General features: G+C 55.2%; 1 protein-coding gene across 17 annotated transcripts in view; it reads right to left on the bottom strand.

Moving 5' to 3' along the window:
* NCOR2 (nuclear receptor corepressor 2) overlaps window positions 1-22134 on the bottom strand; it is a 232987-nt gene that overhangs the window by 78245 nt on the left and 132608 nt on the right. For all 17 annotated transcript variants that reach the window (XM_088828106.1, XM_055404708.2, XM_088828112.1 and 14 more), the window contains 5 exons: window positions 21409-21581; window positions 20166-20259; window positions 16899-17077; window positions 13370-13424; window positions 10864-10962 (listed from right to left, as the gene is read on the bottom strand). In XM_088828106.1, the coding sequence (XP_088684232.1) occupies window positions 10864-10962; window positions 13370-13424; window positions 16899-17077; window positions 20166-20259; window positions 21409-21581 (600 nt within the window). The remainder of the gene's footprint in view (window positions 1-10863; window positions 10963-13369; window positions 13425-16898; window positions 17078-20165; window positions 20260-21408; window positions 21582-22134) is intronic.

Genomic DNA, 22134 nt, shown 5'->3' with positions numbered 1-22134 from the left:
GAGCTGACCCCAGGCACAACCAAGCCCCTCTCCTGTCATCCCCACCATGCCACCCCCTCCCGCAACTTCCCCAACCCTGCCAGTCTCAGGGGGAGGCTCTGAACTCCTGATCCACACCAGAACCTGGTCATTATTCCTGTTGCCTCCCACCCAGGTGTGCGATCCCAGTGCCAGACCCTGTGGCCTCCAACTTGACACTCTTATCAAGACCCCCAGGGCAGGAGTGGGTGACTCCCACATCCCATCCTCTGGGAGAAGTGACCTCAGGGTCACTCTGGAGCCAGGGCGCAGAGCCCCATGGATGGGCTCCTGGTTTCCTGGGGCCTGAACTCCATCTTCCTCTGAGGAGGTGTCCCTGTACCCCAAGCTGAGTGATGCGAGTGGAGGGGATGAAAGAGAGAAATCCCAGGTCAGTCCCGGCCTGAAACCTGGTTTCCACTGGGAGGGCCCGTTAGGCACAATAGTGACCACCTGCCTGGGGCATGTAGGAGGTCAGTGGGCTGGTGTCCACTCAGTGCTCCGGGAGACTGATGGAGCCAGAGGGAGGCCCCAACTCCCAGGTCCCCGTCAACCAGCTCAGTCCCTGAAAGCCTTCTCGGCAAACACGGTGACAGCTAACTCTGGGACGACTCACACCTACTAGAGCGCCACTTCTGATCTTAGGCTTGTCATTGATCGAAACTGCACTTGCTGGGTTCCACGGGCAATTTAGAGCCACTGTTCTCACAGCCGCACACTCAGGTCACCTGGGGAGCTCTGGGAAGTCCCGACGCCCAGGCCCCACCCACGCCAGTCATATCAGGACCTCAGGGTGACAGGCCGGCATCAGCGTGTTTAAATTCCCAGGTTATTCCAATGGGCAGCTAGGTTTGACGATCAGCAAACTTTTTCTGTAAGAGCCAGATGGTAAACACTTTAGGGCCATCGGTCCATCAGTCTCTTTCGCAACTACTGACTCTGCCGTTTATAGTGTGAAAACAGTCAAAATGTAAACAAGTAAGCGTGGCTATGTGCCAATAAAATTTTATTTACAAAAACAGGTAGGGGGCCAGATTTGGCCTGCGGGCCACAGTTTGCCCACCCCCTGTCCCTGACAAGCCCTGTTCAAAGGGAAATGCACACGCAAACCACCTGGGGGTATTGGAGAAATGCAGATTCTCACTCAGCATGCCTAGAGCAGGCCTGAGTCTGCATTTCTAAATAGCTCCCAGGACCCCCAATGCTGCTGGTTCCTGGACCACACTCTGAGGAACCAGGCTTCAGGGGTTGGGGGTGGGGGGGGGGTCCTTGTTTCACAAAACACACCCAGGACCCTTGCCACTAGCAGCTGGTGATGCCTGTGGACCCGGGAAAAGAACCGGAAGCCAGACTCCACCATCTGAAATGATTCTGGAGCCCACGGTGAGGTCCACCTTTGCTTTCCAGACACGCCATCGGCCATGCATGCTGACAATGGGTTTCGTGCCCAGCGCTTGGTCGTGAACGCCACCTCCCAAACCACAGCACAGCTCTGCGGAAAACCTGACCGGATCTAGGGCTAGCCAGAGCCCTCAGTTCAAATCCCTGAGAGACCCCTGCTTACTGAGCGCTGAGTGCTGGACAAGCAGCCCGTCACTGAGCCTGCGCTATGCTAAAGCCCCAGACCGGAAGCAGTATAGAAAACATTATGAATGAAAACAACAAATGCTGACGAAGCACAACAAACATGTGATGAGGCCTTCTCCTCAGTTCATACCTGTAGTTAATAACAGCGTCCCAACTGTCTGTTTTACAGGTGAGCACACAAAGACACAGAGAGGTTAAATAGCTCGCCAAAGGCCACACAGCATTTTCCTAGCAAGATCCCACAGACAGGTGCTCTGCCTCTCACCCTGGACTGGGGGAATCACAGGCTCCTCTCATTCCCATTTAAGCCAAAGAGATCCTACTCCCCTTGCTTATTCCTTGCACAAATACACTGTGAGCCCCCATGGGGAATAGCAAACTACAGAAAATACCATCCCCGGCCTTACGGAGCTAGCACTTCAGTTGACAAAGACAAGAAACTATGATGCATGGGAGCTGCAACGTTAAGAAAACTTTTTAAAGGTCCAGCACCTTGCTGAGGCAACAGCGATTTACCCTGATGAGCAGGGAGGAGGGAGAAGGCCTCTGAGCTGAGCCTCCAAAGGCTTTTGGTAAAGAAAGGTGAGAGAAGATGTTTCAGGGAGGGGGCCCGCTTGAGCAAAAGCAGGCCAAGAAAACGCCCATTGTCCTTACCGAACGGTATACTGGACGTGGCGGCAGTCTGGCCAGTTTTAACGCCCTGGCTCAGAAATATGGAAGGCGGTTACTTCCCTGGTGGTCCAGTGGTTAAGAATTCACCTTGCAATGCAGGGGACAAGGTTTCAATCCCTGGTTGGAGAACTAAGATCTCAAACATCTTGGAGTAACTAAGCCCGTGTGCCAAAACTAGAGAGCTTGCGTGCCTTAACTACTGAACCCACATGACACCATGAAGATCCTGTGTGCCGCAAAAAGACCCGACACAGCCAAACAAAAATAAATAAACATTTTGAAAAGAAGAAAAAGAAAAGGAAACACAGGAAGTGCCCTGACAGCAGTGGACAACCACTGAAATCTTTCTCAGAAAGTGGAGGCGGGGAGGGAATGATGTGTTCCACCCCATGTTGTGGCTGATACAGCAGCTCGTCAAGGGAGGAGTGGCTGTCGGTTTGAGGAGTGAGAGGAGAGTTCAGTGACGAGGCAGTAGCGACCATCCAGGGAGGAGTTGGTGAGATTTAGTTCTCAGATGACAGGTCCTCTCAATACCCAGTGAGAATTTCCCAACACCCAGCAACGCCGACTGCAGCACAATCTCACTCATTCATTCAACAAACACTCTGCTGAGCATGAACTATGTGCCACCAAGCAAATCCGGGAGGGATCTGCCCTTGAGACACCCTATCTCTTGCAGAGTGAAGGGACATCCCAGGAGTCCAAGGCTTGGTAGGAGGAGTGAGGTCAGGGGTCAAGACCAAGACACAACAGAGTTTTCTGCGACTGGCAGGCCCTCCCTGACATTTGGCCCCGACCCCTCTAATCCAGTCCATGTGTCTTCCTGGAAATGAAACTCAGGCAGGGGATGCCCTGTTGGCCGGTGAGGAGCATCCTTTATAAGACACACAGATGCAGGTGTGCTGGGCCGGCTTGTACCAGCTCACAAGTGCAGACTTCAGTTTCCAGGAATTTTGCAGGTTAACTGTTAGGAACAGCCATTCTTTAAACTGGAAACACATAACTTTATAATGAAAGAAATTATAGTAAAAACAAAGGCAGTAAGTACTCAAAAATGCACCCGTTTCTCATTACTTGACTGCACTGGCTGTGGTCTGTGCTCTCGTATGCAGCTGTAGCTACACGATGCAAGTAGGATAGGATCGCGTCCTACCAGGTGTCAGGCATGCCCCTTTCCAACTCCACATTCAGCTGGCAGCCTACAATCAGCGGGGTAGGAGTAGCTCCACCATGGCGATCAGCGCGTGCTACAACTGGGGCTTCGCGCCCAGAAAGCTGGTTGTCAGACACTCACCAGCACTCTGCCGCACACCGATGCATTCGCATAACCAGAGCAACATCCAACAGCCACACGCGTCACGTCTGTTCTGCCTGCGAGGAGACGCCTGCTTGAGGCAGCCAAGCCTCTGCTTTAACTGTCAATCAATCTTGTCCAGCCACTTGGGATAAAATCAGTGGTCCACACCTCAAGGCTTGATGATCTAGCGCCTCCCCTCCACACACACCCCTCCTGGAAGATGTCACACTGGTTCCTGCCTCCCGCCTCAGGGCCTTTGCACTCAGGGTGCCCTCTGCCTGGGAGATTCCCCCTCCTACTCTGCCTGACCGGTTCCTTCTTATCGCTCAGGTCTGAGCCCAAAGGATACCTCCTCTGAGAAACCTTCAGGATCCTCTCCCTCAAAGCTGCCTTCTCTCCAATGTCAGCTGCCTCCTGACCCCGGCTCACCATCTGTACCCCTGGCCACACCCTCAGATAAACATGTCATTTACTTGTGTACCGTCGATCTACCCTGGAAGGGGCATGACAGCTCTGGGGACCTGGTTTGTCTCGTTCACTGTGGCATCACCTAGAATGGTGACACTGTGAAGGAAGGACAAAATGGACTGGAGCTTGGCCACTGTCTCCCCCCACCCCCCTCCACAGGGACCCCTCCTGTGGTGACCCGAGCTGGTGCAGGCCTGCATGAATGCTGCTCTGCTGGTCACTCTTTCCTGATTCTTGGCAGCCGAGCTTGAAATGCCTGGATGTGAGGCCTGTCAGCCCCCACCTTGCTCACCCCTCGGGGGGTCAGACTGATCCCTGCTCACATTTGCCTGTCTCTTCGGTGCGGTCTGCCTCAGACAGTGCAGAGGGGGAGCCGGGTCTCCCCTGCCACTGTGTCATGGCTGGTGAGAAGGCAGTGTTTCTGTTCAACGGCAGCCCAGCTTGCTGGGTCCCTGGGGCCTGGCCCCTCCAGCTGCCTTCCTGGGAACCACGTGCCCCACAGGGATGTGTCTGGGAGACCGTGGGCCTGGACAAGCTGTCCATAGGTCTCTGCCCACAGAACCAGGCAGGGAATCAGGGTCATCTGCTTGCTGGAGCCCTAAACCTGGACGCAATCCCGCCCAGCCCAGCCTGCCCCCAGCAGAGCGGAAGTGGCTACCTCCTGCAGGCTTGGGCAGCCCGGGAGAGTCAGACTGACCCCCAAGCTGGAGGCCCATCCGGCCGGGGTGGCGGTCTGGGACCGGCCCCCTCACACTCACCCAGCAGGCAGGGAGCAGCACAGCCCAACCTGGAGGCAATGTGGCCACGACTGGCAGGCCACACGTCCCCTCCAGACTTCACCAGGCTGAGCCATCCAGTAATATCATCCGCCCAGGGGGCGGGGGGGCAGCCAGGGTCTGGGAACGAGCACCGACTGCATGGTGGCCGCCCCCTCCCTCCGGGGACGGCCGCTTGGCTGGCCCTGCCCTGGAACGCCTTCCGGTCACGCTGTCCCCCGTGCGAGTTGCCTGCGACGCGGGAGTCTCTGGAGTGCAGAGCAACTGGGAACAAGGTCACCTGTCCCCCGGCAGGGAGCTGGGCAAGGACAGGGGTGGGGGGAGGGAAGGAGACTGAAGGAAGACGAGGGATACAGGGGAAGGAAGGTGCGGGGAGAGACAGACACAGGGAGAGGAGGGATGGGGGAACAGGGCTGCAGGCCAGAGAGAGGAGGGGGGACGTGGCACCACCCCCCGGACGTCCTTTCTCAGCTCCCAGGAGCGGAAGGCCGGGCGCCCAGTCCCCGGGCCCGTCTACAAGGGAAGAACACACAGACCATGTGGCCTCGAGACCACGACCAGCCCAGCTCCCAGCTGCCCACGTGGCCCTCAGGGGTCAAAGCGGGGGGCCCACACACCCTTGGGGACAGGCCCCCTCCACGGCCTGCCCCCCATCGCCAGGAGTGCCCCCTGCAGAGCTGGGCCACTGGTCTCAACCTCAGCTCCCCGACAGTTCGCATAGTTAAGTCAGGGAGAGACTTCTGACCACAGCATTCCTCGGCTCCAGCACTGCATTTAGCTGGGATAATGTGGCCCCTCCGTCTGTGAATCATGAACTATAAACCACAGTGCCGTCACTGGTGCTCCAAGCTGGTCCCCGCCTCAGCCGCTGACTCACCTCGAGGAGAGGACGCAGGGGCCCTGGCCACAAGCTCACTAGCCACTCATGGCTAGATCTTGGGGGCTGGGGTCCAGGGGGTGGCTCCTTGCCAAAGCTCAGGTATGTGGGGTTGGCAGGGGATGGGTGTGAAAGGGTTGGAATTCCTGAGTCTCGTTCTGTCAGGACAGGGGAAAGCTTCTAGAAAGTGGATGGCACCCTCTCTCTCTGGGTTTTTTTTTTTTGGCTGCGCTATGCACCATGTAGGATCCAGTTCCTCAACCAGGGATCAAATCCGGCCCCCTGCATCGCAGCATGAAGTCTTAACCACTGGACTGCCAGGGAAGTCCCCAGGATGGCACCTTCTCTGACATTCCAAATGGCCAACAGGTATCCCTGCCTCCAGCTGCTGCAGAGCCAGGCAGCCTCGCAGTGGATGCCAGGGCAGCCTTGAGTTCTCGAGTCATCAAGGGTCTGAGCCCAAAGACATCTGTTAGCCATTGCTTTTCATCTGGAAATTTTATATCTGCTTTTGTAATCATCCCCGCTTTTGAATGGCAACCACCACCACAACGAACCAGGGACCCGGCACTGGGTGTGGAGAGGATGTCACAGGATGGGTGTCACAGGGCGGGTGTCACCTGAACACATGAGGTGACATTTTGCTGCCCACTCTGTGGTTAAGCATCACGGCAGGTCAGGACCACCATGGAGCATAGTCTGCAAATACGCAGACATGCGCGATTTGTCCCCAGGATGGAATGACCAGGTCACTTCCTAGAAGAAGCCTGCTGCCCAGCTGCTATGAGTGTGTTCAGCCTTTATGGCCTCTGGGCTAAGACCTGGCCCTCTCTGTCCACCTGGGGAACCTGGGAAGGTGTTAGCCCACCAGAGAATCTTCTGTCCATGGGATTCTCCAGGCAAGAATACTGGAGTGGGTTGCCATTCCCTTCTCCAGGGGCTCTTCCTGACCCAGGGATCAAACCCGCATCTCCTGCATTGGCAGGTGGATTCTTTACCATGAGCCACCAGGGAAGCCAGGTGACCACACAGTGTCATACATCCAGCACCTCAGTGGAGGTGGGCGCGGGGGAGTGGACTTTGGAGAAACGGAAGCAGGAGGGCCCACCCACCTGAGGGGCATCTGTGGGTGGACAAGTTGAGCGGACCCTAGTGGCCATCCTTAGCTATGGTGTGGCCAGAGCCACAGGAAACAGACCAGGACCACAGCCTGTGCCAAGGTTCTGAGCTGCTGCAATGGGTCAAGTGTTGGTCAGACACAAGGATGGGACAGCCGAGCTGTCACCTGAGCACCTGCTACGCCTCTGGCAGACGGTGACTGCTCCCTAGCCCACAGTGAATCACCCTCCAGACTCACTCCCACCTGGCACTTCTGGCTGTACAGAGCAGAGGGCCTCTGCCTGCCTTACCACTCCTCTCCCCCCATCTGCTCACAGTATTAACCCACAGGGGTCGACCACCACGGGCACCCATCCGTCCATCCACACGTAGGCGCCCAAACAGATACACCTGCCCGCAATCCACCTCCGCCCACCTCCTGGGAGATTTATCAGCAGGATCACAGGTTTTATAAAATCATGGCGATAGAAAGCCGTTCAGGTTCACTCTAGTAAGTGCATCTTGAATTAAGAAGAGGGGCTGCGGGGCCTGTGTCTGCCTTTTATTTCGCTGTCACAGGGCCAGGAGATGAGTTATGACCACAAAGTCAACACCTGGGGTGACCCATTTATCCCATATTTATGAACAGGGCTGGCGGATGGTGGTGAGGGCGGTGGATCTGCCTGGCATAGGAGCCCTTCCGGGGTTTGCGTGTAAATCTCTGTCTGCAGCAAGGCCGGGACCACACCACGCCTCCTTGCAACCTCCACTGATCAGAGGGAGGGGAGAGCACCGAAGGAGATGGAGGCCTCCTGCCCTGCCTTCTTCTCTCTTTCTGAATCCCTGTTCTACCCTGGGAGCCCTAGCCCGAGACACCAGCTTGGGCAGAGGGTAAAACCTCACCAGAGAAGCCCCATGACCCCAGCATCACAGCCACAGCTGACCCAGACGACTCAGATGAAAAGAGGAAGCAAACATTTCTTCTATAGCCAGAAAGCACTCCAGGGCCCCCAGTGCCCTGATCCTGGCCTCTGTCGCAAGTCACACACACTCTCTGTACCTCCTCCCTGATCCTTATCACACTCTAGCCCACAACTCCTGTGGGCTGAGAACAGATTTCAAGAGCAAATATGAGTTGTCTGGCCTATACAGCGTATTGTTGTCATTGTTTCATATGTCACCTAAGATTTAAAAATCAGGCAGTTTAACGTAATTCCAGATCTCCAGGTCATCATCACCAAAAAAAAAAATAATCAGATCTGGACTTGCCTGGTGGTCCAGTGGTTAAGAATCCTCCTGCCAACACAGGTAATACAGGTATGATTCCTGCTTCTGGAAGATTCCACATGCTAGGGGGCAACAACTGTGTGCTGTGCTCCACAACAGGAGAAGCCACCGCAATGATAAGTCCTCGCACTGCAACTAGAGAGGAGCCCCCACTTACTGCAACTAGCAAAGGCCAAGGGCAGCAATGAAAAACTCATCCCAACCAAGAATGAACAAATAAATACAATTTTAAAAAGAGAAATTAGATAAAATTAAAAAAAAATAAACAGATCTGACAACACAGGGCCAAGTAGTCAGCTGGAGCTGATGAGGTACAAGCTAGCTAGTTAAGTCCAGGCCTCATTCCCTATTGTCTCCCATGGATTCTCCATCTCTTCATTCAAGACCCTGGAAGACTCAGACTCCTGCTCGTAAGACTCTCAGGGCACTGTGCACTCCCTCGTGCCCTGGTGCTCCTGTACCTGCTGTTCCCTCTGCCCAGGTGACCCTCACCTCTGTCCTCATCCTCCAGAGGGGCTGCTCCTCAACCTCATCTTTGGGGCCCCTTACTCAATGGAGCCTGTCAGGCAGACCAGTGGCATGCTGACTTGGAACCACTCCTGTCCACCTGGTCTAGATGACGGGGCATGGAGCTGTCTGCATCAGCACACAAGCGTCCAGTGGACAGATGCGTCAGCCAGCAAGCAAGGCATAAACACCACAAAGTGAAAACCACGGCAGCCAGGACCAGGGGCGTCAGGCACTGACAGCCCCCCACCCCCCAGGACTCCTCTGGAGACACCCCCTCCCTAAGGCGACACCAACACACAGTCTTTCTTTGCCGCCCTCCATGCAAACGTGGCTTTCGGCATAAGGTGAGGAGGATGGCCCTGTCTCTCCCCATCTGACTCAGAACACTTTCCCCTCCTGAGCACCCAGCCCAGCCACAAGAAAGGGCATCATGAGCCCACCCACAAGGTCCCTACAAAGGTAGGGCAGCGGGGTTCTGGTACACAGGAGATGCTCAAAAAAAACCTGATGATGTCCCCCTCTGTTTAGCCACAGTCCACGCCATGCCCTACTGCCTCTTTAGCCAGCATAGTTAGGGTCTCTGCCTGGCATTTATTTGAGTTCTTGCCTCTCAGTCTAGTAAAGTTCCTAAACGCACTTCAATTTCTAACACGCGGCAGCTAGATCTTTAGAACTGACTCGCTCCAAGCTAGTACACCTCAGTTTTACGCATCTGTAAGATGGGTGAGCAGGCTGGCCAATTGTGGCCGTGCTAAACCCAGAAGAAAACCGTATCCTCAAACCAATTGCAGACACCCTTCAATGACTGGGCCCACAACAAACAATGCTCGGTCTCAATCACTTTGGCCTAATGTTCAGGGTGTAATAAGGGGTTGTCTATTACCCCCTGCCAACAGACTTGCTTCCCTAATTATACGTGGCTTAGCCAACAGGGGAATGGACTCACAGTCCTGAAGCACAGTTTCCAGAAAGCAAGAAAGGAGACAGGGGATGTGTAGACCAACCCCTCAAAAGCTGTGGGCCTTGATCACAGAGTAGCTGCTTCACAGTGGACACTGGAACCCCATGGGAGATGGCTGGACTTGACACCCTCAGGGTCCTGTCTCTGCTGGCCTCGGAACGGGAAAATGCCAATGTCAGGGAGCACTCACCTACCAGAACTTCTGAGTCCTGCTCTTCCGTCCTGCTAATTCTGACCTTCGTCCTTTTCCCTTGTCCGATCTCCCAGGCCAGAGGCCCCAGAGAAGGATATGCCTCAACTAGTTCCAGTCCAGCATGTAACAGCAGTGCCCAGCACCTTCTGCAGGGTCCCGCCTACAACCCCCTGCCTGCAGCACAAATCCACTCTACTATCTCCCTGCCTTCCCCACCCCCTCCCGCCCCAACCTCAGTACTCCCAGCATCGGCTCAGGGCTGATTCTCATTAGCCCAAGAGTAAGACTAATCCATCCCCGTCCCTCTGTCTCCCAGACGCCAAACACTCGTGAGCCCCTTTAAAAATGTGTGCCACTGACTCCCATCATCTTTAACGTATTTACTAATTTTTTTTTAAACGAACAGCCTTTTCCTCTAACTCAGTGGTCAGCAGACTTTTTCTACAAAGGACCAGATGGTGAATATGTCAAGCTTTGCAGTTTGTCATGACTATTCAACTCTGCTGTTGTAACAGAAAAGCCGCCACGGTAATTCCTCAACAGGTATGTGTGGCCCCGTGTCAATAAAACTTTATTCACAAAACAAGTGGCTGGCCTGACTCACCCAAGAGCCTTAGTTTGCCAAGTCCTGCTCTAATTTAAATCATCCCTCAGTCATATACAGTGATGTTTGAAATACGGCAATTTCAAGTACTGGCTACTCTTTTCCTTCAAAAATACATTACACTAAACACCAAAAACTATTAAAAATTTTTAAATGTTAAGTCTGTGGGCCAGTCCAAGTCATCCCGGAAGCCCAGGCCTTGCTCTGGGAATGTGACCCTATTCACCCCAGAGCCTATGGGTCATCAAGTCAGGTGTTCTAGAATTTTCCTGGCTGAAGATGGAAATGGCCATTTCTCCCAGCTCTCTTCTCTACTGTTGGGGTAGGACAAATACCCCCAGAGAGGGTCTCCCAGCTGCCACTGAGAGGACCCAAAACGAAGGACCCACTGCTGAGAAACATGTGGAAACGTCACCACAAGTGGCAGTCAGGCCTGCCAGCTGCCGAGCATGCTGGGAGTCAGCTGCAGAGCATGCTGGGAACCCGTCCAGAAGCCCACCCTGCCCTCTTCTCACCTGGCTTTTGCCGCGGCGCCGGTAGCTCCGCCTCACCAGGCTCTTATAGTTCTCATTCTTCTTGGTCAGGTAGTAATAGAGGACACACTCAGCCACTGTCTGCAGGCCAGAGAGAGAGAAAATACTTCTGAGGAGTGTGCAGTGTGGGCAGTCAGAGCAGGAGGCCTGGGTTCAAATCCCACTTCCTCCACACACTGGCTGGGTGAGCCTGGCTAGTTTACTGAACCTCTCTGGGCTTTGGTTTTCTCACCTGTGTCATGGGAGTACTATACCACACACTTCATAGGTTTGTCATGAAGACCAAATAAGTCAATATACATACGTGTAAAGGACTTAGGACCACAGAGCACGCACTGCAAAGGTGTGACCTCTCCGTATGGTGGGTGCCCCTACTATTAGCAATCGCAACGATAAAGCCATCACCTGCCATCCGCTCGAGGAGAACAAGGCTTCCAGCTCCCCAGCAGGGGTCTGGGGTCTCCTTTCTCTCACGCCAGTCTCCTCCTCCCTAATACTTGAGGCCCTGAGTAACCTCGTCCAAGCTTCGTGCATCCAGCCTGACTAATGTCCCCATGCGACTCTTCATCTCTTGGGATGTTTATGTCTTTTCTCTGTCGTGGTCTTCTCCATGTGGACCTGACACTGCGGCTTGCTGAGTAAGCGGCTGGTTCTCTCTGAACCCCACTACCTCCTCCTTGTCCAAATGAGACCAGTAAGAGGGCATCATCCACAGAGAGCAACTGGAGGACAGAACACAATGATGCCACCACCCAAGCCCACTCCAGGTGACAGCTCGCTTGCGCCAGCAGCCATTACTGACATGATGTAAACTGTTTCTATGATACTCAGAGCTGATGCCAAGCCAGGAACTGGCCTCTGAGGGGCAACCCACGAGGGCTGCTGGGTGCAGAGGTGGGCTGGGCCTTAAACCCCTGTGTCCTCATCAGCTTCCTGGAACGGACTATGAACAGAGGTGGCTCCCAGGCTAAACCTGACCATAAGCACAGCCCACAAAATAGTTCAGAATAACATTTTATAATCAGATGCCAATATATGCACACTGGGGGATGTGGGTGTCTGACTTCCCCTTGAACAATTCATGAGGGTGCCTTCCTGCGTTGGACAACCAATGGGCTGGCCCTAAGCTTAGTTGCCCCTGTAGGTGGGCACAAGCTGGCCAGTCCACTGGGTTCCCACCCTGCTATTGGCCTCGCTCACCGTCAGGACACACCAGTCGCCAGAGGCACAGCAGGCGGCTCCAGCTTAGACCCTTCTGGAAGCTCTATTTCAGTCTCATCTTGGGCTGCCTCTTAGCCAAAGAACACCATAAAGTTTATTCTCCAGCAAAGAGACCTCTGATTTACTCATTCAAACAGTGCTGCTCAATTACCAATGTCTGAAACCCCTGCGTGAATCTCCGGGAAGCCCCAACCTAGAGTCTCCTGCATTGTCCACACCCCTAGTAAGAAGCTGTCACTAACTCAGAGGAGAGGCTATTTATGGGCTTGCTTCTCTACACTGGTTTTTCAGGCCGGGAGAGATTTCGCTTCCCCACGCTGCCCCATCTCCCTCCTTCTATGGGTATCATCAGTTCATTAAGGGCAGATGCTGGGAACAACTGTTACCCTTTAAAACACCCGCCTGGATCCTGCTCCAACTGCTCTCCCCAAATTAGGAAGCATGAGGCCTCCACTAGTAGGGTATTTGCAAAGCTAGGGGTGGGCAGACACCCCCACACTGAGAAACAAGATGCGGGGAAATGCTGCTTTAAACACCCAGACAAGCAGCTCCAGAAAGTAAACCTTTTCAGGAAGCTTGTCTGGCTCCGCCCCGATGATGCTAGGGTCCAATGGCGGACTCTGACCTAGGGCGACGTCCAGCCCAGCCTCGTGGGTGCACAAACGGGGGCGTTACCATTCCCTAGGATGTACTGTGTCCACCTGCCAATAGGGAGCTGGAGCAGAGAAGGGCACCGCCCCTGTGGAGCTCGAGTGTCAGTTCTCCATCAAGTTTTATCCAAAGGGGATGAGTACTTTGCCAGCCACATGCCTGGCTTGGCATAGGTGTGTCAGCACAGAGTGACCATCAGAGGGACCTAGAAAGGTCATTCCATCCAGCGGCCTGGAAGACCAGCACTCTTGCCCATAAAGCCTTAATTAGCATGCCAGGCACAGCACAGCTTCTAGAACCCTGGCCCAATCTGCCAGGATGCTCGCTGCCACGTCGGAGGAGGAGCTGGTGCACACAGCTCTCCTGGGGTTTCCCAGCCTGGAGCTCCGCCCCCGAGGGCCCGGGAGGCTGGGGCGGGGCCTGTGGCTGCTCCCAGGAGGGAGGCAGGAGGGAAGCGCTGTCAGACACAGCAAGGAGAGCAAGGGGCCGGCAGGCAGAGGCCTCGTGGGTGGGGAGGGAGGGTCCTTCACCAGCAGCCCAAGCGGCTACCCGCAGGAGTGGACGCCAGAGGGGAACGGGGAGGGGCGGGCGGCGCTACACTCCTGGGCAGACTCACCTTCCTCTCCAGGAATGATGCGATCAGGCCGAAGTTCTTGGGGTGCTGCATGAATCTGCGGGGAGAGAAGGGCGGGCCTGAGACCAGGCAGAGGGGGGCTGCCCGGCTGGGCAGCCGCCGAGCTCCCGGGCGCCTGCCATCTCCGCGGGCCCGGCTGGACGGGCGCCGCCCCACTCGGAGCAATTAAGCCCAGGGGGGTGTGGGAAGGGCCGCGGCGGGCGGGACCGAGGGGTAAGAGAGGGCGTTCCTTGGAGTGAGTCACTGGTTTTAGCGCCTTTGAAAATACATTTGTTTGTCCTGCTAGAGGCGGGTTCCAGGAAAAATGAGGACATTACATGCAGCCCTGTGGTGGGGTTCCCCCCCTTTTAAAAATCTGCTTTTGTTTCTATCTCCGGCTGGGCCTGGGAAGCTGGGCCTCGCCCGGCCCACACGGGGCCCCCACGGGCGAGGTCACGGCGCAGAATCTCGAGGCTGCCGGGCCTCCCCGGGAGAGATGGGAGCAGAGGTTCCGAGTGCCCGCGGGGAGGCGGGCAGGAGGCAAGCCAGCCCAGGAGGCGGCAAGAAGGGACCGAAGTTGGAGGGGTGGCGGGGGAACTGGCGCCCCACCAACTGGCTTCCTGCGAAGCTGAGAGAATTACTGGGAAAGAGCTGGGCCAGGCTGAAATGTCAGGGCCACAGGAGCAGGCGGACGGCGGGGGTGGAGATGTGGGTCACGGCTGCTGGAGCCCCGGGGATGCTGGGCGGGGCCTTGGCCGCCCCCCTCCCAAGACACACCACCCGCCCTGCGGCCTCCCTGGGGAGGGAAGAGGCTGCTGGGGAGACTGGGGCCCCGGGTCCCCCACCCCCACCCGCAGGGAGTCCGGGCCAGGGCTGGCGATCATCCTGCCCAGCCCTCCAGATGGTTGGGCTGGAGGCCAGCCGGCCCCTCCCCGGCTCCCCAACCAGACACTGGAGAATCCGGAACAGCCTCTTCTGTCTTCCCAGAGGAAGCCGCGAGTCAGGCAGTCTTCCCTGCCTGCAAGCCCGCCTCAGGCAGCTTGCAAAGCTGGAGGCGGCCTAACGCCCTGATTTTCCAGACAGATAGAATCTTCCCTTTCTCTCCCTGCCCCTGTGACACTTCCTTCCCCCAGCCCCCAAAAAATATCCCTTCCTCGGGGTTTCCCCAAACCGAGATGGGGCCCCCAGGAGACCAAGAAACAAACTCAGAGGATTCTCTTAGGTCAACTTTTCTACCTCCCTCCAACCTACACCTGTATCCTCTGCGGATGTTTACTGAGAATTTACTCTGACACGGGGCACCTTGACAGCCACACAAGGAGGCACTGAGGATACACCCATTTTACAGATGTGGAAACTGAGGCTCAGGGAGAAGTGGCTGTTCGAAATCACGAGGTCACTAAGTCAGCTCTATGCCACCGACACATGATTTTCAAAGGCCCTGAGTGCTATAACTTCCGCTGAAAAGGAGTGATCACCCGGGACCCTGAAAGACACAAGCTGCCAAACTGGGTCTCAGCACACATCAGCCCAGCCTAGGTACCCCATTCTTTAGCTACTGTACTAACAGTATGCAATCATTAGATCAGAACAGGAAAGCTCCAGAAAGGCCAAAACACAGAAAGCACCCCCAGAAACCTCTTTAAAAAAAAAAAAAAGAGCATAAATAAAAATAGGAAACATATTAGGGGGAATTTAAATACCTAATGCAACAGTAATTCTTGGAATCCATGACCATACTATAGTTGGTTCTTAAAGTGTAAGACAGCTAATACGTAGGACTTGATTCAATGGCAGGGCAAGCACGTCTGTGAGCGTGAGGACCTAAAAAGGAGCCACTAAGTACCTGGGTTTCCTATCTCTGAGCAGTAGTCCCCGAACACATGTGGAAATTGCTCCCAAAGCCCTCTTTCCTGTGGAAGACTGCTGAATCTGTGTTAGGTGCTCAAGGGGGCATTATACCATCCCTGTATTTTTATGTATGTTTTAGAATTTCCATAATCAAAAGCCATTTAAAAAAAAACCCACAATACTTTCCATATGAGAACCTCTTCAGTCGCTTCTGCATTTCCAAGTCCTGGTGACTGCACTGGCTGATGCACCCCAGCCTTGCCTGTGACCCAGAAGCATCCCCATCTTGGGAGCCCAGTTTAGCATTTTGGGGTCACTTGACTCTACAAAGGGCAGAGAAAGCCCCAGCCCCTATGGCCTTGAACCACAGCGGGTGGCTGGAGAAGTTAAATTAATGACCCACATAGGTCATCTCTTTTGAGGAAACTCTCCTGGCGATGAAAGAGGTGGTGGGCGTGGACGTCCAGCAGCTAAGCCCCCAACACCCTCCTGGTTGAGTGCTAAGGTCTCCACCTGTCCCTCAGTTTCCCACCCTTTTGCTTCATAGGGGTCCTCAGTCCTGTGAAGGTGCATTGTGTTCAGGATGGGGTTCCCTGGGACACACCTTTTGAATCTAGTCGGGGAAAGGAGGGCTTTCTCCATCTGGCCCTTCACTCATCTCCCCAAAACAGTCATTCTGCTATTCCATTTTAGAAGCCCCAGCTTCACCCCTGAGCATCCAGATCCTGCCTCTGCTTCCCAAAGCACCCGCTACTCCCTGGTCCCGGCTTCCCTCTCCCCCGACAAGCCTCTCAGTTGCAGCTGAGCCCCTGACCTGAAGCTGGGGGATTCTGAACCCTGCCTCCACCCTGTGCAAACTATGTGACCTTTGCAAAGTGTCTTAACTTCTCTGAGCCTCTGTTTCCTCATCTGTGTAATGGGGATGGGTAATGCTGTTATGGGGGATAGGCAGGACAAATGCACAAATCCCAAAAGACATCTGTCTAGCGTCTGTGATGAAGGAGGTGCTCAACCAATAGTCATTTCCAAATAAAATGAAAACCAAAGTTACCGGCCAGCCACATACCCCTGCCCAAGCCTTCAGCCCAACCTCGAAGGTCCTTCTGCCTTCTTCTTCTAATACACACTGACTCATTTCACATAAAGCTTCCCTGACACTGTGTATTGGCCTGAATAGTGTCCCCCCAAATATCTTGTCCTCCCAGAACCTCAGAATGTGGCCTTATTTGGCGATGAGATCTTTGTGGATATAATTAGTTAAGATGAGGTCATACTGGAGTAGGGTGGGCCCTGAAGCCAATGTGACTGGTGAATTTATAGGAAAAGGAGAAGACACAGAGAAACACACGGGAAACAAGACCACGTGAAGACAGCTGAGATGGAGGGATCCATCTGCATGCCAAGGGGTGACAAAGATCTCCAGCCGCCACTGGGAACCAGGTTGGAAGGGACCCTCCCTTGGAGCCTCTAGAAGGAACCACCCCGCCCACACCTTGATCTTAGACTGCCGGCCTCCAGAACTGTGGGAGAATACATTCCAGCTGTTATGAGCCACACAGTTGGTGGTCACTTGTCGTCACAGCCCTGGGAGGCCAGGGCAATCTTCAACAGGACAGGCTTCCCAGGATAGGGGAGGGTGGCCTTGGCCAGGCTCCCCCCACCCCACCGACGGGGGACTCACTTCTCCCGGAAGGTCTCCTTCTCCTGCTCGCTCCACATGTTCATGACCTGGCGGTCTTTGTACACCTTCATGGGATCATCCATGAGCCCATTCATGTTGATGAACTTGATCCGCTGCTGGTCGGCATCGTACAGCATGGGCGGGATTACGGCCAGCTGACGCATCTGCTTCTCCAGGTTCTGGAAGGAAAACGGAGATGACGGAGGGCACCCCCCTGGTTGGAAAACGCAAGACGACAAGGAGCTGGGGACCGGGCAGGGGAGGGGACAGGGTGCTCCCGCCAGCACAGGGGAACCCAAGTGAATGAGCAGAGGGTAAGGATGCTCCAAGTCAGAATGGGAAAATACAAAACCAGAGAGAAAGCACTTGATGGGTTAAAAAATAAGAACAGGCCTGTGCAGGGGGGAGGGAGAATTTAAAGGCAGCCCCAGACAGGTTTATGGTGGGCAGGGCTGTAAATTCAACACAGAGAGCAGCAGTCACCTTATCTGCAGTAAGAGGGGAGTGATGAATCTTCCCTTTAGAAATGCAAGTGCCATAAAACACTGCAGGGAAGATGTGCAACCTGGCTAGCTCAGGGAACGGGGCTGCCCCCCGACCCCGGGTTCAGAGGGCATGTGGGCTTAGGCGAGGGGCTGCCTTGCTCAGGGAGGGCCCAGCGAGGCTGCAGAACCATTTCCTCACCAGCCGTCCACCTCCAGCCCGGATCCGGCTCCTTCAAGCGTGCCCACTGGGGACCAAGCCTACCCCGCCCTGTGCACGGCAGGAGTCGGGCGGGCTCGCTCCTAATGCATCGGGGCAGCTATTAAGAGGCTCAGAGCCGCCACTCAGCTGGACTCGTTTCCCCAAATCTCTGCAGCCAGCCCATTACTGGCAATTAATTATCCATCTCCGGAGGCAGGCAAGGGCCCCAGCCCAGGCCAGGTCAGCCGGTTCAAAGGATCCGATGCCCAGCCTCCCACATCTAAGCGCTCCATATAGTGCTGGGGATTCCCAACAGAAGCAGGGGAGCGCAGCGGGGGCACAGCCCTGACCTTGGCTGAGAGGAGGACTCCCAGGGAGGCCTGAGCCTCCCCAGCACTTGAGCAGCCCTCCAATACCATCACCTCCCTGTCTCCCTCGCCTGCATGAGACACACAGTCCTGGCAGATCCAGGCCAGATTCCTCCTGGCAGGAACCCCCACCCTACTCCATGGTCCCATCCACAGTGGGCTTGCACCCTGACTACTGCAAGCTCCCCTCAAATCGCGAGTGTCTCTTTTCCTGCCCAGTCCTCTCCTTGCCACCCTCCCAGGGAACCTCAGGTTGGCCTGGACTGGGTGAAGAGTTGCTGCCATGAATTCCCTTTCTGACCATCGCCCCTAAACGCTGACCCCTCAACCTCCCCAAGGACCCTGGTGGCTGCATTCTCATGTGGCCAGGAGCTGGGGAAGTGGTCCTCTGGGATGGGGGTGGTGCTGGACACTGAATCAGCTGAGATGCCATGCGCCCTGCATCAAGCAGGGAGCCTGCAGGAAAGGGTCACCCTCTTCCTGCTTCCACGTGCCAGTGTGGGTTGTGTACTTGGCCACCATCGGCGGGACAGGAGCCGGAGCAAACCCACAGGTGTGGACAAAGGCGCTCCGAGTTCTGCTTTCTGCAGGCTGGAGGGTGTTCAAAACAGGGCCACATCATGTGAGGTTTTAAGACAAAGGCTTGGACTTCGACTTCCCTAGTAGCTCAGATGGTAAAGAATCTGCCTGCAATGCGGGAGACCCAGGTTTGATCCCTGGGTCGGGAAGATCCCCTGGAGGAGGGCATGGCAACCCACTCTAGTATTCTTGCCTGGAGAATCTCATGGACAGAGGAGCCTGGTGGGCTATAGTCCATGGAGTCATAAAGAGTTGGACATGACTGAGCAACTGACACTTTGACTTTCACACTTTTCCCTGGCAGTCCAGTGGTTAAGACTCCTCCTTCCAATGCCGGGGGCAGAGGTTCGATCCCTGGTTGGGGATCTAAGTTCTCTCATGTCGCCAGGCATGGACAAGAAAAAAAATTATTTTTTTAATTAAAATTTATAAAAATAAAATGAAGGCTCTGTTTTTAATAGCCAGACAGTCCGAACTACCTGTGTCAAACTTCCATGAACAGCCTGGTGAAAATGCAGATTTCTGTGTTCTGCCACCCCAGACTGGCTAAATCAGAACCGCTGGGGGTACAGGCCTGGGAAATCACAATTCAAGCTGGAGGTGCCCTCCCCAGGACTCTTAAGTCTGTCCCATATGAGACTCAGTGGCCTAGGGCAGCACCGCCCAATAGAATGTTCTGCAGCGATGCAGGTGTTTACGGCCTGCTCTGTGCAGCACGGGGCCACTAACCACACATGGCTTCTGAGCACTTGCAATGCGACTGGTGACACTGGAGGAACTGAGCTTTTAATTTTATTTAGTTTCTGGTCATTTCCATTTAAATAGCCACATGCAGCTCGTGAGAGGTGACTGCACTGATCCGGAGTTGTAATACCTCCCAGCTGGACAAAAGCTCTCCCTGGACACAAGGCCTGGGGGAGGAAGAATGTGTTCCCCTCCTTTGGCGAGGCCCTCTCCTTTCCACTGTGATGTTGGGAACATGGAGGGGGGAATGGGGAACTGACACATGAGATGCTTGTAAGGCCTGGGAGGGGACAGGCCTGTACCAGCCCTGCCCCAGGAGCAACTGCCTCCTCTCTCTGCTCCCTGGCCACCTCTGGGCTCCAGTGACCAGAGCCAGGGTCACCTGGCTGATAGAAGGTCACCTGGGAACTCTTGATAGAAGGTCCCCGGCTTGGTGAACAGCTGGTGAGCTGGGAAACCCCCCTCTGACCCTGGTTCTGGACAATTGGGAGGCTGACCTACAAACCGCCACCCTCAGGCTCCTGTGCCCTCTGGCTTCTGGTCGGGTTCAGCCAATGGGAAGCACTGAAAGTAGACATGGAGTTGGGTAGGAGTGAGAGGCCAGGCTACTTACTCCGCCATGGCATCATGACGGGGCCCTGGCTGTGACCCTTCCTGGCCATGTCCTACCAGGTGGCCCCTCCTGCACGGCCCCAGGAAGGCCTCTCTCCCAGCTCGGCCTGCAGGCCTGGGGACAGCCAATGGCTACTCCCCTATCCCACCTCAGTTCCGCCCCACATTCAGTATCAAGCCCCTTGATCTCAACCATCCAGGTGAATTCTGTTTCCTGCTGGACCCTCTCCCTGGACAGGGGACACAGCGGGTGGAGCTGAGGTCAGGGTCAAGGACTTACCTCCTGCTCCGAGAGGCCATCGATGATCTCGGACACCTCATGCTCACTGCGGGCAGCCGACATGGAGAGCCCACTGCCCCGCTGACCCACCCTACTGGAGATTGAAGGCACAGTCAGGACCGGCCCCTCGCAGTCGGTGCAGCGGCACAGCCCCGAGCCCACAACTTCCCCAGAGGCGGCGTGTGGGCAGCGGGGAGGAGCCAGGCCTCCCACACCCACACAGATGGCCCCAAGCCGAGGGGTCTGGGGGAGGGATGGAGCACCCCCACTCTCACCCAGAAAATGCCAAAACCCTTCTTCTCTCCTAAGATGCCCCCCACAAAAGACCAGCTACACAGATCCATGTACAAAGTCCAGCCCTGCCTCTTCGCAAGCTCTGCCTCCATGTCCTCCCATGTAACCTGGGGATAAGGTGGTGCCCGGCGCCCAGGACTGGGAGCAGGCATTCAGTGAGATATGGGATGTGAGCATCCAGTAAAGAGTGAGATCCAGAGACTTCCCTGGAGGTCCAGTGGTTAGGACTCTGAGCTTCCACTGTGGCGGGGACATGGGTTCGATCCCTGGTCAGGGAACTAAGATCCTACATGACATGCGGTGTGGCCAAAAAAAAAAAAAAGATCTATGGCAAAAAAATCAAGGGCTCTAATGGAAAGAGGAGACAACATGCAGGAATAACTTAAAACTAAGAATCATACCATAATAAATTTTCATATATTTGTTAAAAAAAAAAAAAAGAGTGAAGTCCATCATCCCTGCTCCCAGCCCATTGCCTTATCTGTATGACAACAGAAACTGCACTCACACGCCACCAAGCACCTACTGTGTGCTGGGCACTCCGACACAGGACTGCATCCAGTCCTCATGCCCGCCACGTGTGACCAGCATCTTTTCCCTTTGACCTACACCAATGATCTCACACTCGGGAGCCACATAAATGAACAAAACCGGGGTGGGTACCAGCCCATGAAACACTGGAAGGAGAGCTCACTCCATCAAAATGGATTTAAGTTTCTTTCCAAGAAGTGTTAAGGCCAGGCAGGTGCTGAGTGACACACACAAGGACTTAACTTGGCCCTTGGGGTGCAATTCGAGACCCTGCCGTGCTTTCGTTTTTCATGCCAGCCAGGGCTCCTCTGTGGACAGTGCCGCAAGCAGACCAGGTCCTGGAAGGCAGGGAAGGAGGTGGGGGCGGGGTGGAGAGAAGGAGGGTGAGGGGTGCGAGTGGGCCTGGTCCTCAACTCACCTCTGCATGCGCTCCTGCAACTCCCGCTGCTTGCGGATCTCGGGGAACTGCTTCTCGTAGTACTCGCGCACCTTGCTCTCCTTGGCCCGCCGCCGGGGATTGTTTTCAATGCGCTCCACCTTCTTCTCCCAGGCCTCCATGAGCTGGTCATAGCGCTGGCAGAACTTCTGTTCCTGGGGAGATGCGGAAGAGCCCTGTGGCAGCTGCTCCTCCTGCATCTGACATTCAGCACCCCAGGGCTCCCTGCTCTGCCATGCGCACGGGCAGGTATGCGATCACACACGGGTGCATGGGCAGACACACGACCACATGGAGACCGGGGCAGACACACGATCATGCGGACACCAGGGCAGACCGAGGCCACAGTCTGCCCTAAGGATCTGGCTGCCTTGCTCCTTGGGGCGTGGGCCGTCCCACCTCCAGCCTTCCTCTAGAAAGGCCTTGTACTATACAGACACTTCCAGTCACATGTGGCCATTAAAGCTGATTCATGTAAAACTAAATCTCATTTAAATTCAAGTCCCTGGTCCCCCTGCCACTGGGGCCAGGGCTACTGTCTGCAGTGGGCAGTGCACACAGACCATTTCCATCACTGTAAGTTGTGTCAGATGGTGCAGCTCTGGGGTGCCCGTCAGATCAGGGGTGGCCCCATGGAAAGCATTCTTTTTCTGAATAGCTCCTCATCCCCCAGCTTCAGGCCCAGCCATGCTCCCCATATCCAAGGAC

The sequence above is a fragment of the Moschus berezovskii genome, chromosome 19 (assembly GCF_049115385.1).
Source record: "Moschus berezovskii isolate FMDL1 chromosome 19, NW_MosBer_1.0, whole genome shotgun sequence".
In the NCBI taxonomy this organism is placed as follows: Eukaryota; Metazoa; Chordata; class Mammalia; order Artiodactyla; family Moschidae; genus Moschus; species Moschus berezovskii.
This window is presented reverse-complemented; position numbering and strand designations above follow the sequence as displayed.